This window comes from Notolabrus celidotus, chromosome 20 (assembly GCF_009762535.1).
Source record: "Notolabrus celidotus isolate fNotCel1 chromosome 20, fNotCel1.pri, whole genome shotgun sequence".
Lineage (NCBI taxonomy): Eukaryota > Metazoa > Chordata > Actinopteri > Labriformes > Labridae > Notolabrus > Notolabrus celidotus.
This window is the reverse complement of record NC_048291.1, coordinates 26,129,846-26,145,355: the sequence shown is the minus strand read 5'-3', so window position 1 is coordinate 26,145,355 and position 15,510 is coordinate 26,129,846. Positions and strand designations below refer to the sequence as shown.

The 15,510-nt window shown below is 47.3% G+C and overlaps 1 protein-coding gene across 3 annotated transcripts in view; it reads right to left on the bottom strand.

Annotated features, from left to right (window-relative positions):
* shank1 (SH3 and multiple ankyrin repeat domains 1) overlaps window positions 1-15,510 on the bottom strand; it is a 106,342-nt gene that overhangs the window by 3,543 nt on the left and 87,289 nt on the right. For 2 of the 3 annotated variants that reach the window (XM_034711866.1, XM_034711865.1), the window contains 7 exons: window positions 11,017-11,025; window positions 10,700-10,726; window positions 10,531-10,587; window positions 10,208-10,323; window positions 8,954-9,077; window positions 4,846-8,305; window positions 1,974-2,864 (listed from right to left, as the gene is read on the bottom strand). In XM_034711866.1, the coding sequence (XP_034567757.1) occupies window positions 1,974-2,864; window positions 4,846-8,305; window positions 8,954-9,077; window positions 10,208-10,323; window positions 10,531-10,587; window positions 10,700-10,726; window positions 11,017-11,025 (4,684 nt within the window). The remainder of the gene's footprint in view (window positions 1-1,973; window positions 2,865-4,845; window positions 8,306-8,953; window positions 9,078-10,207; window positions 10,324-10,530; window positions 10,588-10,699; window positions 10,727-11,016; window positions 11,026-15,510) is intronic. The other variant, XM_034711864.1, reaches the window with a different exon arrangement.

Genomic DNA, 15,510 nt, shown 5'->3' with positions numbered 1-15,510 from the left:
CAAAGGGACGAGCAAAAATAAAACAAAACACCGGGCTCACAAATCCAACAAAAAATTGACATCTGACCTGGGTATGACATCATCCTACAAACATATGTACATATAATATAGTCCTACACAAACCCCCTAACATGAAGAGAAGACACGATCACTCTAATATAGGACATAAAGGGCTAAAGGGTATTATGAAATACATCGTCTTTAGAATGCAGCACACACGTTAAGTAGTCAAGAGAGACATATACAAGGATTCATTTATGCCACTGTGTTTTATTAGGGACTTTGTTATCCAGTTCAAGAGTTGCAACATATTATAAAGACTAATTTTATATTTGTTAGTGATATTTTGATTTTGTGTTCCAAGGAGCAAACATAATGTGTCGTTTTCTAGATTAATGCTTAAGATATTATTAATTTCTTGACCTATGAGGAGCCAGAATCTTATTTTCCAGCAAGACCAGAGGCAGTGAGTTAGAGTAGCTACTTCTGTTTTACTCCTTTTTCATTTTAAGGTGTGTTGTAACTCAAATAAATCCACTGCACATTTTTTCAGCACCTTGCAAAAAAACTCAAAATGACCACACAAAAATACTTTGTTGGAAAATTTCAGAACAATTAAAAAGAAATGGAAAGTGAACGATTCCCAATGAAAGTATAAATATAAAAACAAATAAGGTACATCTCTTTAAATAAACTAAAGTGCAGCTGATGCTCCGGGCTGTGAATTGACATGTTTTTCTTCAGGGATATCAGGGAACGCCAAAATGCTGCTGTACCTCAGACTGTAAACACAAAGGTGCATCCTGACCTGCTCGGTCTTCACCTGCTGACACCATGTCTGTTACACTCAACTCAAGCGGAGTGAAATGCAGATAGCGCTTCCTACTGTTTAAAAATAATATCCAGATACAAATGTTGTTGAATCAGTTTTAATCCACCCTTATTTGTATTGATTTTTCACCGTCTTGTGATATATCCTTACATCCCTACTATGAGGACATATTTGTCATCACACTACCGATGACTGACGACTCCCAAATCCATCTCCTCTACACAGAGTGTGGCGTTTCTCAACAAACTAGGGCACTGGTGTCCTAGCGGTCTAAGCGCCCCACATACAGAGGCTATAGTCCTCATCACAGGGGTCGCCGGTTCGATTCCCGACCGGTCAACCATTTCCTGCATGTGTTCCCCTGCTCTCTACTCCCCATATTTCCTGTCTCTCTTCAGCTGTCCTATCCATTAAAGGCAAAAAAAGCCCCCAAAAAATATTACTTAAAAACCAACAAACTATTTTACAGTTCTTTTATGATCAACAAAAACTCTCCCTGCAGGTTTATGATCTTCATTTTCAACCTTTCCTTCCCTCATGTTCGGTGGAGTAACTTCACTTCACAGGCAGAGGGCGCTGTTCTCTAAGAGTGATAGAGCTGAAACTGAATAAGTTATTAACAGATGGTTTAGTCGTGTTTAAAAAAGTGTTTCTTATTTTACTCAGCAGAACTTTAAGTGTTGGGAATAAAGACTTCTCAGGATTAGTCGGTCACAGATGGTCTCACACATTTCTCCTCACCTCTTCATCGCTCCTCAGCGGTCACTCGGAGCGGATTTGATTGTGGGAACTTGTCAAAATTGTCCTTGTCTGATATCAAATAATTGTTGAGCAGTTTTCTCAAAAGCTGAATGAGATTTCTGACACGTCTCAATTCTTCCAGAACTCAAAGAGAGACCGTCACAGAGCGATAAAGAAACCAGGAGAAACAACGTGAGAGAAACTGAAGTTAGAAGATTTTACTTTTAAAATCAGTAAATAAGGATGCTGCTGCAGCTCTACAGCTGTTTTACTATTCTTTCATTTAAAGATCTAAAACCAGCTGCACAGAAGTATTCATGAGACTAGTTTGATGCATCTACATCAGATCAAGATATAACGTCAGATGAGACACCTCTAAGTTCTTTATTGGGAGCCTCACCTGTCCATCACGCTCCTCAGGGCCCGCTCGATGTTCATGCGGTGGCCCACACGCGTCACACCCAGATCCAGGAAGTCGTCCTTGGTGAGGGAGGGCAGGTGGGTGCCATCGATCTCATTGTCCAGGAAACGCTCTCTGTGCTCTCCCAGGTTCAGGTATCCCAGCCAGTCTGCGACGTCGTACTTGGTCCAGTAGGGCAGCGGCTTGGAGGCGAAGGGTTTCGTGGGGGACGGGGGAGGTAAATGTGGGTAACTCAGGCAGGTAGGTGGAGGGAGAGGGTGCAGGGGCGGAGAGGAGGTCCCAGACAGGAAGTGAGTCGGAGAGAGGGAGCGGGATACTACTAAGTTGGAGTTTGAAGGAGGAGGGGCACCGGAGGGGGCGAAAAGGGGAGGGGAGGGCGAGAAGTAAGGATCTCCGAGGGGGTTCCCTGGTGATGGTGGGGTGATTGAACCTCGGAGGTCGTAGAGGGCGCTGTAAAGGGGCGTGGTGGGGAGGAGAGGGAGGGACGACGGCCGTGGCGGACCCAGTTTCGGCCTCTCTGACGGGGAGATGAGGGGGCTGGGTGCTCGCCTACGCTGCAGCATGTGGGATTCTGCTTTGCGGGACTCTCGACTGGGGATGAACTGGAACTCGAGGGCTTTGGTCCGGTAGACTGGTCTGTGTTTGGGGGAGGTGGGGTAAGGGGAGTAAGTGGGGGAGAGCGGGGAATGGGAGCGGGGAGGCTGAGAGGACGAGGGAGGCTGAGGGGACGGGGATCGGCCTCCCCAGTTTTGATACTGGGAGACCGGGGTCGGAGAGGGGGATAAAGACGGCTGCGATAAAGAGATGGGAGAAGGGGACTGGGAGCGAACTGAGGGCGGGCTCAGAGCCGAGGCCGAGTCTTCTGAAAATCTGTGGACGAAGAGAGAGAAGAGATGTTAGAGGAGAAAACGGAGAGAAACAGTTAGAAACATGCAAATACATCCTGAGACTGTTCAAACATGGCCCATCGACGATCAGGACTCGGGCCCAGCTGCTCAAAAACAGGTCCAGGTTTAAAATGAGACGAAAATGGAACTCCCTTTATTCCCAGTAAAGCATTCATCTTACTCCTGTGTCGTCTTTTCAGCTCAGCTGGATTGGATCACTCTCATACAGACACAAACTATTTAAGACCACCAAATCAGTGCTCTTAATGAGAGCACACGCCACAAGTAAGAGCTGGTAGGATAGTAATATATGTTTAGCTTTAATGGGACAGCGATGAGAGAAACAGCTGTATCAAACAACCAAACAGCATCTTCACTTTTTGTTATGGCCTGTTGAGTTGAAACAAATCAAGGGCAAACAATTTGAATCAAGTAAAAATGTATTAAATGACAAAATCTTGAATATTTTTTGAAATCTTACCTGAACACCTCAAAACAGAGTCAGGACATTAATTCAAATCTAAGGTTCAAATGTTTCTAAAGCCAAATCAAAACTTTCAACATAAATAAAACACATTCAGATAGTTGGTCAAATCCAAACTTGTGTGTGTGATCGAAGGCTGAATGATATATCATTTGATTGTAACTGTGATGGGAGCATAAGCACTAGTTACATCAGAGATGGTTGTGTATGACCAGAAACACATCAACTGGTTCTCAGTTTTCAGTGATTCATGTAGAATAAAAGTTGGTCTGACATAATTTTTTTGCAGCCCCTCACATGCAGAGTTTATATCTGTGTGTCACGTGACTGTAAAATGTAAATATGCACGTGATGCTGCTGCCTGCAAACACTGAATTGAACAAGACAGATTTAAAGCTGTGTATTCTCAATCATCTCATCAGCGCTAACAGGACCACGGATTCTTCACCTTAAGCCTTTACATCTGTAACACACGTACAGTGTAGAGTTTGATCACATACAGGACAAGACGTTTAGTTAAAAGCTACAATCACAGAGCTTCTGATGCAGATTGAACCTCATCATCTGTGAAGTGTCTGAATTCCTCGATGACGTGTAAGAAAGTTCTGTTTATTAGTTAAGTTTATAAAGCAAGCTGTCGCTCCACCTGTGCTCTCTTCTTCTTCTATTGTCTCTATTTCTCCATACAGGAATCAGAGATGATGTCAGAGGGCTGGACACAGTGTGGTAGAAGTCAGAGAGGGGTTTGATTTGAAAGCAGAAGATTGAAGATCTTAAGGATCTGAATAATCAAAGTAAAGTTGTCATTGATAAAGTTTTTTTAAAATAAAAACACACTGCATTTATCTGATATGCATCCCTGTATTTATCAGAAAGGAAATGATCCTAACATATTTATTTCCCACATCGTGCCGCCCTAACGTGATCCCATGTAACCAGAATATTTCAGAATATTTTAAAGATTTTGATCGAGCTCAAAGGCTGAACTCAGATCATTTCACTGTTGAGCAACTGGACCCTGTGGAAACATCCTTCATTTAATGTCTTATGTTGATTGTGTTGCATCAGTTAATGTCTAAATACTACATCCTCTAGTCTAACAAATGTTCCCTCTCCTTTCTTACAGTCTCACATCAGGCTGTGAATTCAAGCAGCAGTCAGAGTTTAATCTGACAGACATGAACAAAGTGTGGAAGTAGCTCTATTACCTGTTTCTGCTTCTGAGAGAAACACATGGAAAGCCAGAGAAATAAGAGCAGAGGTTTACAGAGTATAGACGACACTTAAGACAAGACATGAAAACACAGAGCACTGATTTTTCACCGACGGCCAGAACATCATGGAAGGTAAAGAAGTCACAGGCAGTCTCTAACACATCAGGTGAAAAAGAAGACGCCGCCGTGCATCAGCGAGAAAGAAATTTAAAAAGTAGCTCATGCTGTGACGCTAACAAACACGGGAAGTTCTCAGAGACGGGTACCTGTGTCTGCCCAGCGGTCTCTGGCTGCTCCAGCTGTCCTTGGTTCTGTGCTGCAGTTTGTTGCTCAGCTCGTTAATGATGCTCGGCTTCATGCTGGACGCCGGAGGGTAAATCTTCTTCCCCTCTAAAAGTGTCCCTGACTGGCCACCGTCCCCGCCGTCATCCCACATGGGCTTCATCTCAGGAGTGCGCGGGCGGTCGAAGTACGGCGAGATGGGACGACCTAAATTCTGCATTTCCCTCACCGCGTACCCGTCCTGCCCGCCTTCGTCCTCCGTCACTCCCTCCTCGTCATCGTCCTGCTCGTCCCTCCGTCTGTGGGAGTGGTAGGATGAGGGGGCGGTGCTGGTCTGCCTGTGAAGATCCCCGCTGCGACCTCCGTCCCTGAACTTGTTGGATTTCGGGTAAGTGGAGGCTGAGACCGTGGCGTTCTGCATCTCAAAAGTCTGTCCGTCCAGGTAGCTCATGTAAGACTCCAGAAAGTCTCCTCCCCTTTCTGACTCACCTGTCCCCCCTCCCATGCGTCCTCCCCCTCCACCTCCCCTCTCCCCTCGGTCCAGCCTGTCCCCCCTGGCTCCACTCAGAGCCAGGATGCTGTCCAGGTGGTGGTCACTGCTGCTGCGGCTGTCCAGCTCCTCTATCCCAGAGTCCACCACGGTCTCCTGGGACTCTCCCTTCTTGGTAGCGGGTGGAGGTCGGTGGTGCTCCCCTGTCCTGCGACTGCCTGTGATGGCGGATGAATGCGAGTGCGTTCGCTCGTGGTAGAGCTGAGTGGAGGTGCTTGTTGTGGTGGCAGCGGCGGTGGTTGTAGCGGCACAGCTAGCGGTCGTGGCGTGTGAGGCGGTGCCCCTTAACGGAGCGGAGGCAGCGGAGGATGCAGGGTGGCCACGGTAGGCCAGGGGAGGAGCGACTGAGTGTGGGGGAGGCGTGGGCGAGGAGCGCCCGGGAGTGTGAGAGCTGTTGTAAAGGTGGTGCGGGTGGGACATGGAGAAGGGTCTGTGATACCCGGGAGGAGGCGGGGGTGACACGGATGGGGGAGGCGGGGGTCCTGATGAGGAGGGCTGCAGAGTGGAGGGTGAGTGAGGAGGTTGGGGGTTGGGAGATGTTTGGGAGGGGGAGGGAACAGACTGTGTCAAGTTCGCCACCTCACTGTCGTAGGATGTGAGGCTGGAGGCGGTGGAGTCCCCCGCCTGAGGAGAGGGCAGAGGCGTGTGAGCCGGAAACCCACCTATAAACAAGTCCTTTTGAGGGGGTGGAGGAGGCGGTGGTGGGGGAGGTGGAGGAGGGGGTGGGGGAGGGACCTGCTGGCGGGAGGCCAGGCTGTTGGCCAGCATCGCTCGTTGTGTGTACGCTGATATCCCCCTGTCGAAGCTGTTAGCGAACTCTAACGGGGGCGGGAGAGGGTCGGCGTACACAAACTCATCGTCTGCATCAACTGACGGGGCGGGAGGAGGGAGAACCATCAGGCCGCTTCCACTTCCCCCAGTCGTGTTGGTCTGCTGAGCACCAGCAGGTGGAGGAGAGGGAGGAGTGAGAGACAGGATATAGGCATCAGATTGACTTTCCATCCTGAGAAAAGCGGGCCGCCGAGGCGGCTGGGACTGAGACGCCTGCTGATCAGAAGCAGCCTGCTCTGCCCGCCTCATGTACCCCTCCCTCTCTTTGTCCCTCTCTCTTTCCCTTGACAGCTCCCTGTCCCGCTCCCTCGACCTCTCCCGCTCCCTCTCCTTGAAGGTGGGCTGATATGGCTGAGACTGATAGTGGTGCGTGAGGACCGTTTTGTCCTCAGAAAAGCGAACCCTTAGCCCCTCACGTGCTCCTCCACCTTCACGCTCCCTCTCTCCTCCTCCGCCGCCTTCCTCGCTCCACTCGATTCCTCTGAGAATTCTCGGTGAGGGCGGGCGGCCGATGCTGGCCGTGGTTGCAGCCAGAGACGACGAGGTGACCAGGTAGGAGGAGCTAGAGGTCTGACCTAAAGGCGACACCGGCTGAGGGGGGGCAGCGGATGAAGGGAAAACGATACTGGACATCTGGCGAGTGAAGTGGTGGTCTGTCCCCCTCCTTAACCTGCTGTCATCTCTCAGAGCTCGCTCTCTGGCAGCCAGGGCGAGACCGAGGGGTGACGTGGGGTCAAGAGCCTTTCCTGTCAGTGGGTGGATGAAGGTGGTGGAGGAGGGGGGCGCTTGCTGCCTGCCTGCAGCTGTGTAGAGGTCGGTGGGCACAGATTTAGGCTGATAGTCCAGAGCAGGGGAGGAGTACTCAGGCAGGCCGAAGGCTGGGGGCATGCTGCGAGTGTGGTGGATGTAGGTGTCCCCAGAGAACATGCCCTCGTCGATGGACTTGGACGGCCTTAGTCGTCCTGCAGCACCCTCAGCCCCTGTGCTCAGCTGTTGCTGTGAAACCTGAGTCCTTGATAATCCATCACTCAGTCCACCAATCGTCACGTCCTCCTCCGCAGACATGAACAAGGAGGCACTCTTTCTGCGCGCTTCATGAAACCGCTCCCTGTCTCGGCGAGCTGCGCCGACAATGGCGGCCCCAAACTGGCTGGTGAAGTCCAAATTCTCGTGGGCTCGCATAGAAGGCATTGATGGAGGCGGCGGAGCTGGGATGGAGGGTGGGGCAGGAGGCTGTGGAGCAGGAGTGGAAGGAGGAGGGCCGTGGGGTGTTTTGGTTTCTTCTGCCTCCCCTGATGCAGGAACGTCGGCCTCCACGCTGCTGCCCTGGCTGCTGCGTCCGCTGCTGCTGGTCGAAGGGGCTTTCACGATGATGGTGGGGATGGGGATGGAGCTTTTCTCCACCGAGCCTTTTCCCCCTAACGTACCCTGGCTCAATCGAAGATCCTCTACCTTGGACTGCTTCACCAGGGGGCCTTTACCCCTCCGGGCCCCTCCTTTAGGCCCCCCTGCTCCAGCTCCTCCTGCACGGTCTGCTCGCTGGGGTTGACTCTGGGCGGTCTGTTGTTGCTGGGGCATCACAGTGGCAATGCTAGATGGAGGGACAGCGGTGCTATAGCCTCTTCTAAGACCTGCTGCCTTGGCCCCTCCACCTGCCCCTATGCCAGCTCCAACAGGCTCCCCAGTATAGGCAACCTTCCGCGAAGCAGTCCTGCTTTGAGCAGTGTGGGCGGCGGCATGTACATACGGGAGTGCGTGTTCGGCCGCTCCACCACTGGGGCCAGAGCCGGCACCGCCTGCCCGCTCTCTGCCCCCATGGGTGAAGTGCACGGACTGGGAGTAGGGCTGGTAGTGGGAAGCGGTGGATGTGGACTGGGACACGGAGACAGAGGGCTGCTGAGATGTCTTGGTTCTCCAACCAAGTGGCGGCGCTGAGGAAAACGGAGGATCCGGTGGCGCTGTGGTGGGAGGCGGGGGGATGTCGTCTGGGCCGGGCACTGACAAGCTGCGAGCAAACTTCATGGCTGGAGGATGCAGGAACTGCTTCTCCTCGTCAGGCGTCCCTGTGGTGCAGCATTCATTAAAAAAGAGAAGACACATTGGGATGAAAAAGAGAGTTATAGATGGAACACTGAGTGTTAAATAAAAGGAGAGAGAGAACAGAGCCAGGGAAAGGGAAGCTAAGAAGGATAGTTTAGTGATAGAGTAAAATAAGAGAGTGTCTGTCTACATCTGCCTGCCCGTCTACTGTCAGAGAGTCTGTCCTCAGTTCTGATATTAGCGTGTAAATCTTAGTCCACAAAGAAGTCTCAACCTGCATCACAAAGCAGCATTTGTTTAGCTTGTCACCAGAGAGCACATCCGTATTTCAGAGGGAGAGTTAGCAAAGCCTTAGTAAGCAACAAAGCAGAGAGTAAGCTATCAGAATAAACAAGGAGATTAGAGGCAGTGCTGTTTACAGAGAAAACAAGCAGAGTGAGAATAAGACAAACAAACATCTTCTTCTTCTTTAACAGAACATGTACAGTGAGCTCAACAAGCAGAGGGGGTAACATGTAGTCAGCTACAGGTTCACGGGTAAACGTTGTGCACATTTTTGGGCGACAGACAAAGACATTGTTTGCTACAGACAAACAGGTCGGCACAGAGAGGACCTCTACTGGTCCAGAGGACAGACAGACAGGCGGACAGAATAAAACAGACAGCCTCACCGATAGATTTCTGCCGCAGCATACCGTGCGGATGAGCGTGACCTGAGGTGAACTGGCCACGATCATACCCGAGGCCCAACCCAGACGGCATCATCCCCATCCCCGACTGATCCCCGTAGTTTGTCTGGAACGACACAAAGAGCGTGAGAGTCAGCTGAATGCCGATACACACATTTCCCTGTTATACATCTTTAATCTCTTCAGATACATAACTGAATATAAACGCTGAATCTGTAAACTCGGGGTGTTTTGTTTGTTTGTATTTTTAGTTGTGCACATTGTGTTTGGGCTCTTCAGTGAGGGGAGCAGAGGAAGAGGAAAGCATTGGCTGAAATGCAATTGCAGCACCCATCTGCTGTTATTGGACACCGACTTGGCTTTTTAATTGTCTTTATGAACCGCTCTCTTCATATGAATGTGGTCGTAGATTCCATCTCTTAACTCTGTTCATGAGCATCAAGTCTTGGATTGGATAACCTAGATTAGTTCTCTATAGATCTGGTTGCAGCATGGATGCCAAAAGCTGTCGGCTATTCATCAACAAGGCGAATGCGTCGTCAAAGTGCCTTTTTATTGTCCATGCATTTGTTCATGTAGTGCATATATCAGGTTAAACATAAGCTGCATTCCACTTATGCACACTAGTCTGCAAGTCTACCAAGAATTCTTCCTGCTTCCTCTCAGGTACAATTTCTGCAAGAAGTCAGGGTGAGCCGGTGTGAGAGAGCTGCAGGTGGAAGTCATGAAAATCCAAGATAGCAGAGATGATGGTGATGACAATATCATGCAACTGGTGTCCAATGCAGCTGCTTTAGTTTTTAATGATGTGAATACATCCAAATATTTGAAGAAATTGTCAACAAAACATCAAACTTTGCTTCGCCCTTCATCTTGGACATCTTGTAAACATTAACCTGTGACTACTTGAGACCCCCAAACACCCATCATCCCTCTCTCCAACAGAGACATCTTCAGGCTGTGAGGATGCATATTTGAAAAGGGCTACATGCCACTACATGTGATGTCTGAGTCTCTTTGAATGGGGATCTTAAAGTTTGCGAACTTCTCAATTTTCTGCAGACATTATTTTTTTTAATTAATTCCACCAAGTGCAGCTTTCAAATTTAGAGTTTCTTGCTTTAATATTTTCTTTACTTTCTAAAAACAACTCATTTTGATGGTAGACAGACACTTGTCTCAATCACATGACGAGACAGGAACATTCATATTTCAGGACGCGTGTAAACATCCTACCTCATTGCCGTAGAAGCTCCGCCCCCTGTCTCTTTTAGGCCCCTGTCCCCGTGTCCCCGGTGCCTCATTGGTGCTGATTGTCTGCTGAGCGGCTGCAAGAATTTCATCCAGTTTATCTGAGAGGACAAAAACAGGCAGGAGAGAAAGAGACAGAAGGAGAGACGGAGGGAAAGAGAGGACACACAGCAATAAAACAGAAATATGGACAGCAACAACAAAATGAAGGAAACAACGTGTGGAGAGGGACACACGAAACGGAGGTAGACAAGAGAGAGAGGAGAGAGAGAGAGGAAACACCCAGTGACAAACATGAGCTCCCTTACTCAAAGCCATCTGATAGACTGTCCTCTTCTTCTCTGTAACTTGGGAGGATTCGAATTCTGGAAGAAAGGAAAGTCGGAATGAGCGCGGTAAGTGACTGAGCGGTGAGTGCCAAGTCCTTCTGGACGGACATAAATACAAAGCCTTCAGTGAGAGTGTACCAGAGCATACCTGATTTTTTTTTCCAAGGGGTAGCAGCTGGAAGGAGGACAAAAGGAGACTTAAGTTTTGGCAGGAGCGAAAGTGCGATAGCGTTGTTACAGTGAATACTAATCATATTCTCTGGAGCCTGACAAACTGAGTCACCTCTCCAGGCTTTTTTTTTTTTTTTTGATCTGCGATGTAAAAGGACGTACATCACACACACATACTCAGAGATGGCTGCACTTACATCACACACACACACACATATATACAGTATGCTGCTCGCTGTTAGAATCACTTAAACACGCCGGTACACAGAAATGAGGAATTAGTCTCACTCCTACCTCTTTCCACTGAACGGGTTAAGATCCGGCCAGCGGTGAAGTGAGGACAAAAGAGACAAAGGAGAGACAGAGTTAGTACGATGACCAGAGAGGAGGAAAAGGGAGTCCAAATCCATAGGGGGGATAAAAAGGAGGAAGGAATTAAACATGACCTTTAAGTGTTTGCATCCACTGGTTTGAGTGAGTGAGCTTGCGTGTGTGTGTGTGTGTGTGTGGACTGAATAGGGAAAGGGTTATCTGCCAAACTTATACTCAAGCCGTTACATTTTTCATAATGTGTCGTTCCCTTTCAGTGATTCAGCTGATACAACACATACAGTGAGAGCCTCCTCTGTGCACCATTCAAGGCAGGAGATGTGTGAGCCGGCTAGAGCTAGTTGGCTCTGCTTTGATAGGAATTACATTTAAAACCTCTATTGGATGTTTTTAAAACAGTTCTTCTTAAGGTGAGTGTTTGTACCTGAATACTCGTCACTGTGCTGTATGTGCTGTATCAAGTGAACTGACTGAGAGGGAAAAATGTTACAACTGCAACTTCTGTTCCCTGAGTGAGAAGAAAAAGGTGCAACACTCGCCCCTGCTTCACAGCTAAACTTAGAAGCCTGTCCAGCTGATGGATAACTATGATGTGGGATTATACACACACTACTGAGGCCTCACAGATGATCTGAAACTAAGGCATGAAAAGAGGTATCCCGAGTCAGGTCACACCAGGCCGTGTTGTACTTAGTCCCTCTCTGTAAGGGAACAGAAGTTGTAGTCGTAACATTTGGCTTTGTGGAGCTTATTTCAGCAGAAATTAAATTTCACTGTCTGATGGTTAAACCAAGCATGAAAGGGTTTTAAAACCTGTGTTCATTTCATCTCTTACTTAAAAAACCAACACGGCTAAAATCCTCCAGGAACATAAGCCTTATTTGTGTCCAAACACATGGCTGAAGTGCGCTGCAGAATCCCTTCCTTTTTAGAGTCCTTGTTATCTTGCAGCATGACTTCTAGGTGAACTGGGACACTGCACCAATCACAGAGGTGAGATAGTTTAATAGGCGTCACGGCTAAATGAATTCTAGTGCATTAGAATAACCATATGGCAGAGTCTGACATGGCTTCCTCACACACTGTGCTCCTCTCACCTTGATCCGGAACGAGACAAAAACAAAGACGATCTAATTAATGAGGTGTCTGACTGCAAATGAAGCTCCACCATCTCAAGGAAGTTAGGATGTTTTTGATAAGTGCACTTTGTCTCGAGCTGAAATAACTCTTTCATATAAACAGCACTAATTTGTTTGCTTTTTATTGTTTTTTAAACGTGATAAAATTTGATGAAGCCTTTAAATGTGACCTTTGTTTCATGTTAAAGGTTCGAGTTTATTTAAGGTAAGGACAGAAATCTGAAGCTTGGCAGCAAGTCGTCTGAAAGCTCTCGAGTGTCAGAGTTTTTACCACTGTCAATAGGTGTTTACACATTCATTTGTTCAGTCATATGGAGTTTTAATTCATACTTTTATAATACTAGTGGATAAAACATTTATTTTTCCTATGCTTCACCTATTTCATCTGTCATTACGCCTTACAGCTCTTGCATCACTGCACCTGCTTGTTAGCTAGGTACACTGTTAGCGTTGTTTGCTTCTACACGACCACCATAAAGTTAGTACGGCCTTCATGCTGCTGTTACTTAGCAGCTGTGTTTGTGCTGGCAGCGCAAAGCTGTGCAGATCAGCATTTTCAGGCTCTCAGCACCAAGTGAGAACACTCACAGCTTGCTCAGTTAAAAATAGTTCAACTTTTGGAACTCAGCCATGCTAGTCAATGTCACTTCTTAAATACGACCAATCAGAATCAAGAAGAGGCGGTACTTATGATACCAACTTTGTCAACGACGACGTCAGGAGGAGAAATTAACCACACGTTTTCTTTCTGAGGTCTGGAGCCGCTGCTAACACTACAACACGATTTCTATCAGTTGTTTTTACGTCTTTTTTGCAGAATTTCATTGAATGAAATAAATATGAAGCAAGCAGAGTGTTTAGGGTCAAAGCGGAAGTACTGCAGGACATCTTCCACGCAGTAAATGCCGGTGAGGATCTTTGAAAGTGAGATTGTTGGAGCTGTCGGTGCAAAAAATGGCATATGCTTGACTTCCCATTTAGCTAACTAGTTGCATTTGAACGCAGCAACATATAAGGGAGTTATTTCACAGTTAAAAGTCAATTTATCTTTACTCAGGGTTGGACAAGATACGCAATTCAGATAAATTTTTAAAAAACAACTGAGATCAAACCTGCAGAGAGCTAATCCACAAGCATCCTCCTCCTTCCTTGTGTCTCTATTATCAATATAGCTTAGCTAGCTTTACCTTTTGTTATCAGGTATTATATTTTCTTGTACTTGGTATGTGAAAACTTATTATAATGGCAATATGCATGACATCGACCTGTAGGGGGTCTGGCGGCTGGGTTTTCCTTGTTTGGAATGTAAGCTATGACACAGTGGCAATATTTGTCTTATTTATTTATGTATTTTTTCTTTCTTTCTTCTCTTCCTTATCTAAAGATCTTTATATGATCCACTCTTAATGTACTACTTTAAATGTGTAATGTGAAACGAAGGCAAGATGTATGTTTGATTTAACTCTCTTCTGTTTGTGGAAAAACAAAAAACGATGAAACTGTTTAAAAGAAAATAAAAATAACAGAGATGGAGTTTAGTTTTTCTACATGTGTGAGAAATTCTGCAATAAGTCAGTACCCAGCAGGCTGACGTTGCATTTTTGCAAGTTAAAGTTAGACTGCAGTTTTAAATCATCACCATAGTGGGTTTTTTCCTCTTAAATTATTGACTACATTTTTCACTTTAACAGCGATGGATTCATTTTGCAGATAACTGAGTGTTTTAGTTGAAACGAGCACCTTCCACCTGCTCTAGTGAAGGAAAAGTCCAGTCTTTGAAGTGTTTCTGAATGATCAAGATGAATGAGGTTTTTGGCTGCTGCATACATCCTGCAGCACCTCTAAGTTTGTTGCAGTGTTACTCTACGTGTTGAAATGACACACAGAGTATCACAGTTGGCATTCAGTGCTGCATGTTAAACTAGAGTGAGAATTTAAAGCAACAGTGACAGTGGGGGAGGTGGGTTCAGGGCTCAGGAAGCTGGTACCTGTGTTTCAGACTGGATGCTCATGCTTTGTGTTACTCAGGTGAGGTCACACCACACAAAGAAGGCAGGTGAGGGGAGGAGCCAGGAGGGGGTGGGAGTAAAGCAAAGGTCTGATTCCTACACTCAGGAGACTCACAGCGCAGCGTTTTTATCTGCTGCTGTTTCGTTTATTTTTGTAGGAAAAAGGACCAAAAACTGGACGTGAGAGCAGCTGAGCAAGACCCTCTCCTCCTGCAGCTCCACATCAGCCTCCATACAGCATCAGTCCCTCACTGAGCATGCTCAGAAGAAGACAGCGGCGACATCTACAGCGTCAGCACACGAGTTAAATGTTTCGAAGCACAAACTCAATCACCAACGAAACCTTATCCAATGTTCTAATCTGCAAATGGGGGCGTTGACCCTCATCGTGCTCTCTCCTCCCACTATTTTGCCTCAAATAGAGATGGAATAAGCATCGCCACACATAATGCTGTTACCATAGAAACAGACTTGGAATAAAGTTGTGTTTTATTTTTTGTTTTAATATTACTCATCTCAGTAATTTCATCTTTAGTGTGGCGTCTTCCAAACGTATCTGATTCTTGTGATATCTACAAAATTCGGACACATTTTGAACTTCCTCTCACACACGCGAGGACCCGAATACTTTGCGGTGATGTTTGTGGCGGCCGGATAAACTCTCCTCATTCCCCTGCAGTGTAACCTTGGCAACAAATACTTGCTGAGTGTCAGTGTATACTTGTGTGTGTGTAAGAAAGAGAGAGTTGAGCAGAGGGGAGGCTGGTCCGCTCTGTGGGCACTGGGGTTAAAGCTGTGGGCGGGGCCGGGGGAGCAGTGGAGGGTGCAGGGGGGTAAGAGGGAAGAGAGGCGGGCAGTGAGAGGGAGGGGGGGGGTCACAAGGTGGATGGCGACACTTTGTCTGGGAGAGGGTTACCTGTAGTGGGGGTGCTGGAAGTGACAGTGTGGAACCTCTGAAAGAACAGTGAAATGGATTGAGACCGTCATCCAGAGCGGGAGCCAATCTTCTTCTCTCTTTTTCTCTTTGCTTCTTCTTTCTGTCACTGGGTAACTACACTATCTGCCTCTCCACTTTCTTGCCGTCTAAATTTAGCCCTCGCTCAGCTCCCTTTCACACTTTCAGCATCTTTAGCAACCCCCAACACTCTGGATTCACACTGTTTCTATCATCACCTCAATCTTTTCCTCCCAGTAACTTTTTTTTTCCTCGTCTTTCATAAATAAGCACTCTCTGTACTGGTCTACATCCACCCGTCTGTCTGCTTCTTCATCTCTGCAATGCTCTTTTCACCCCGAGAAGGCTTAACCAA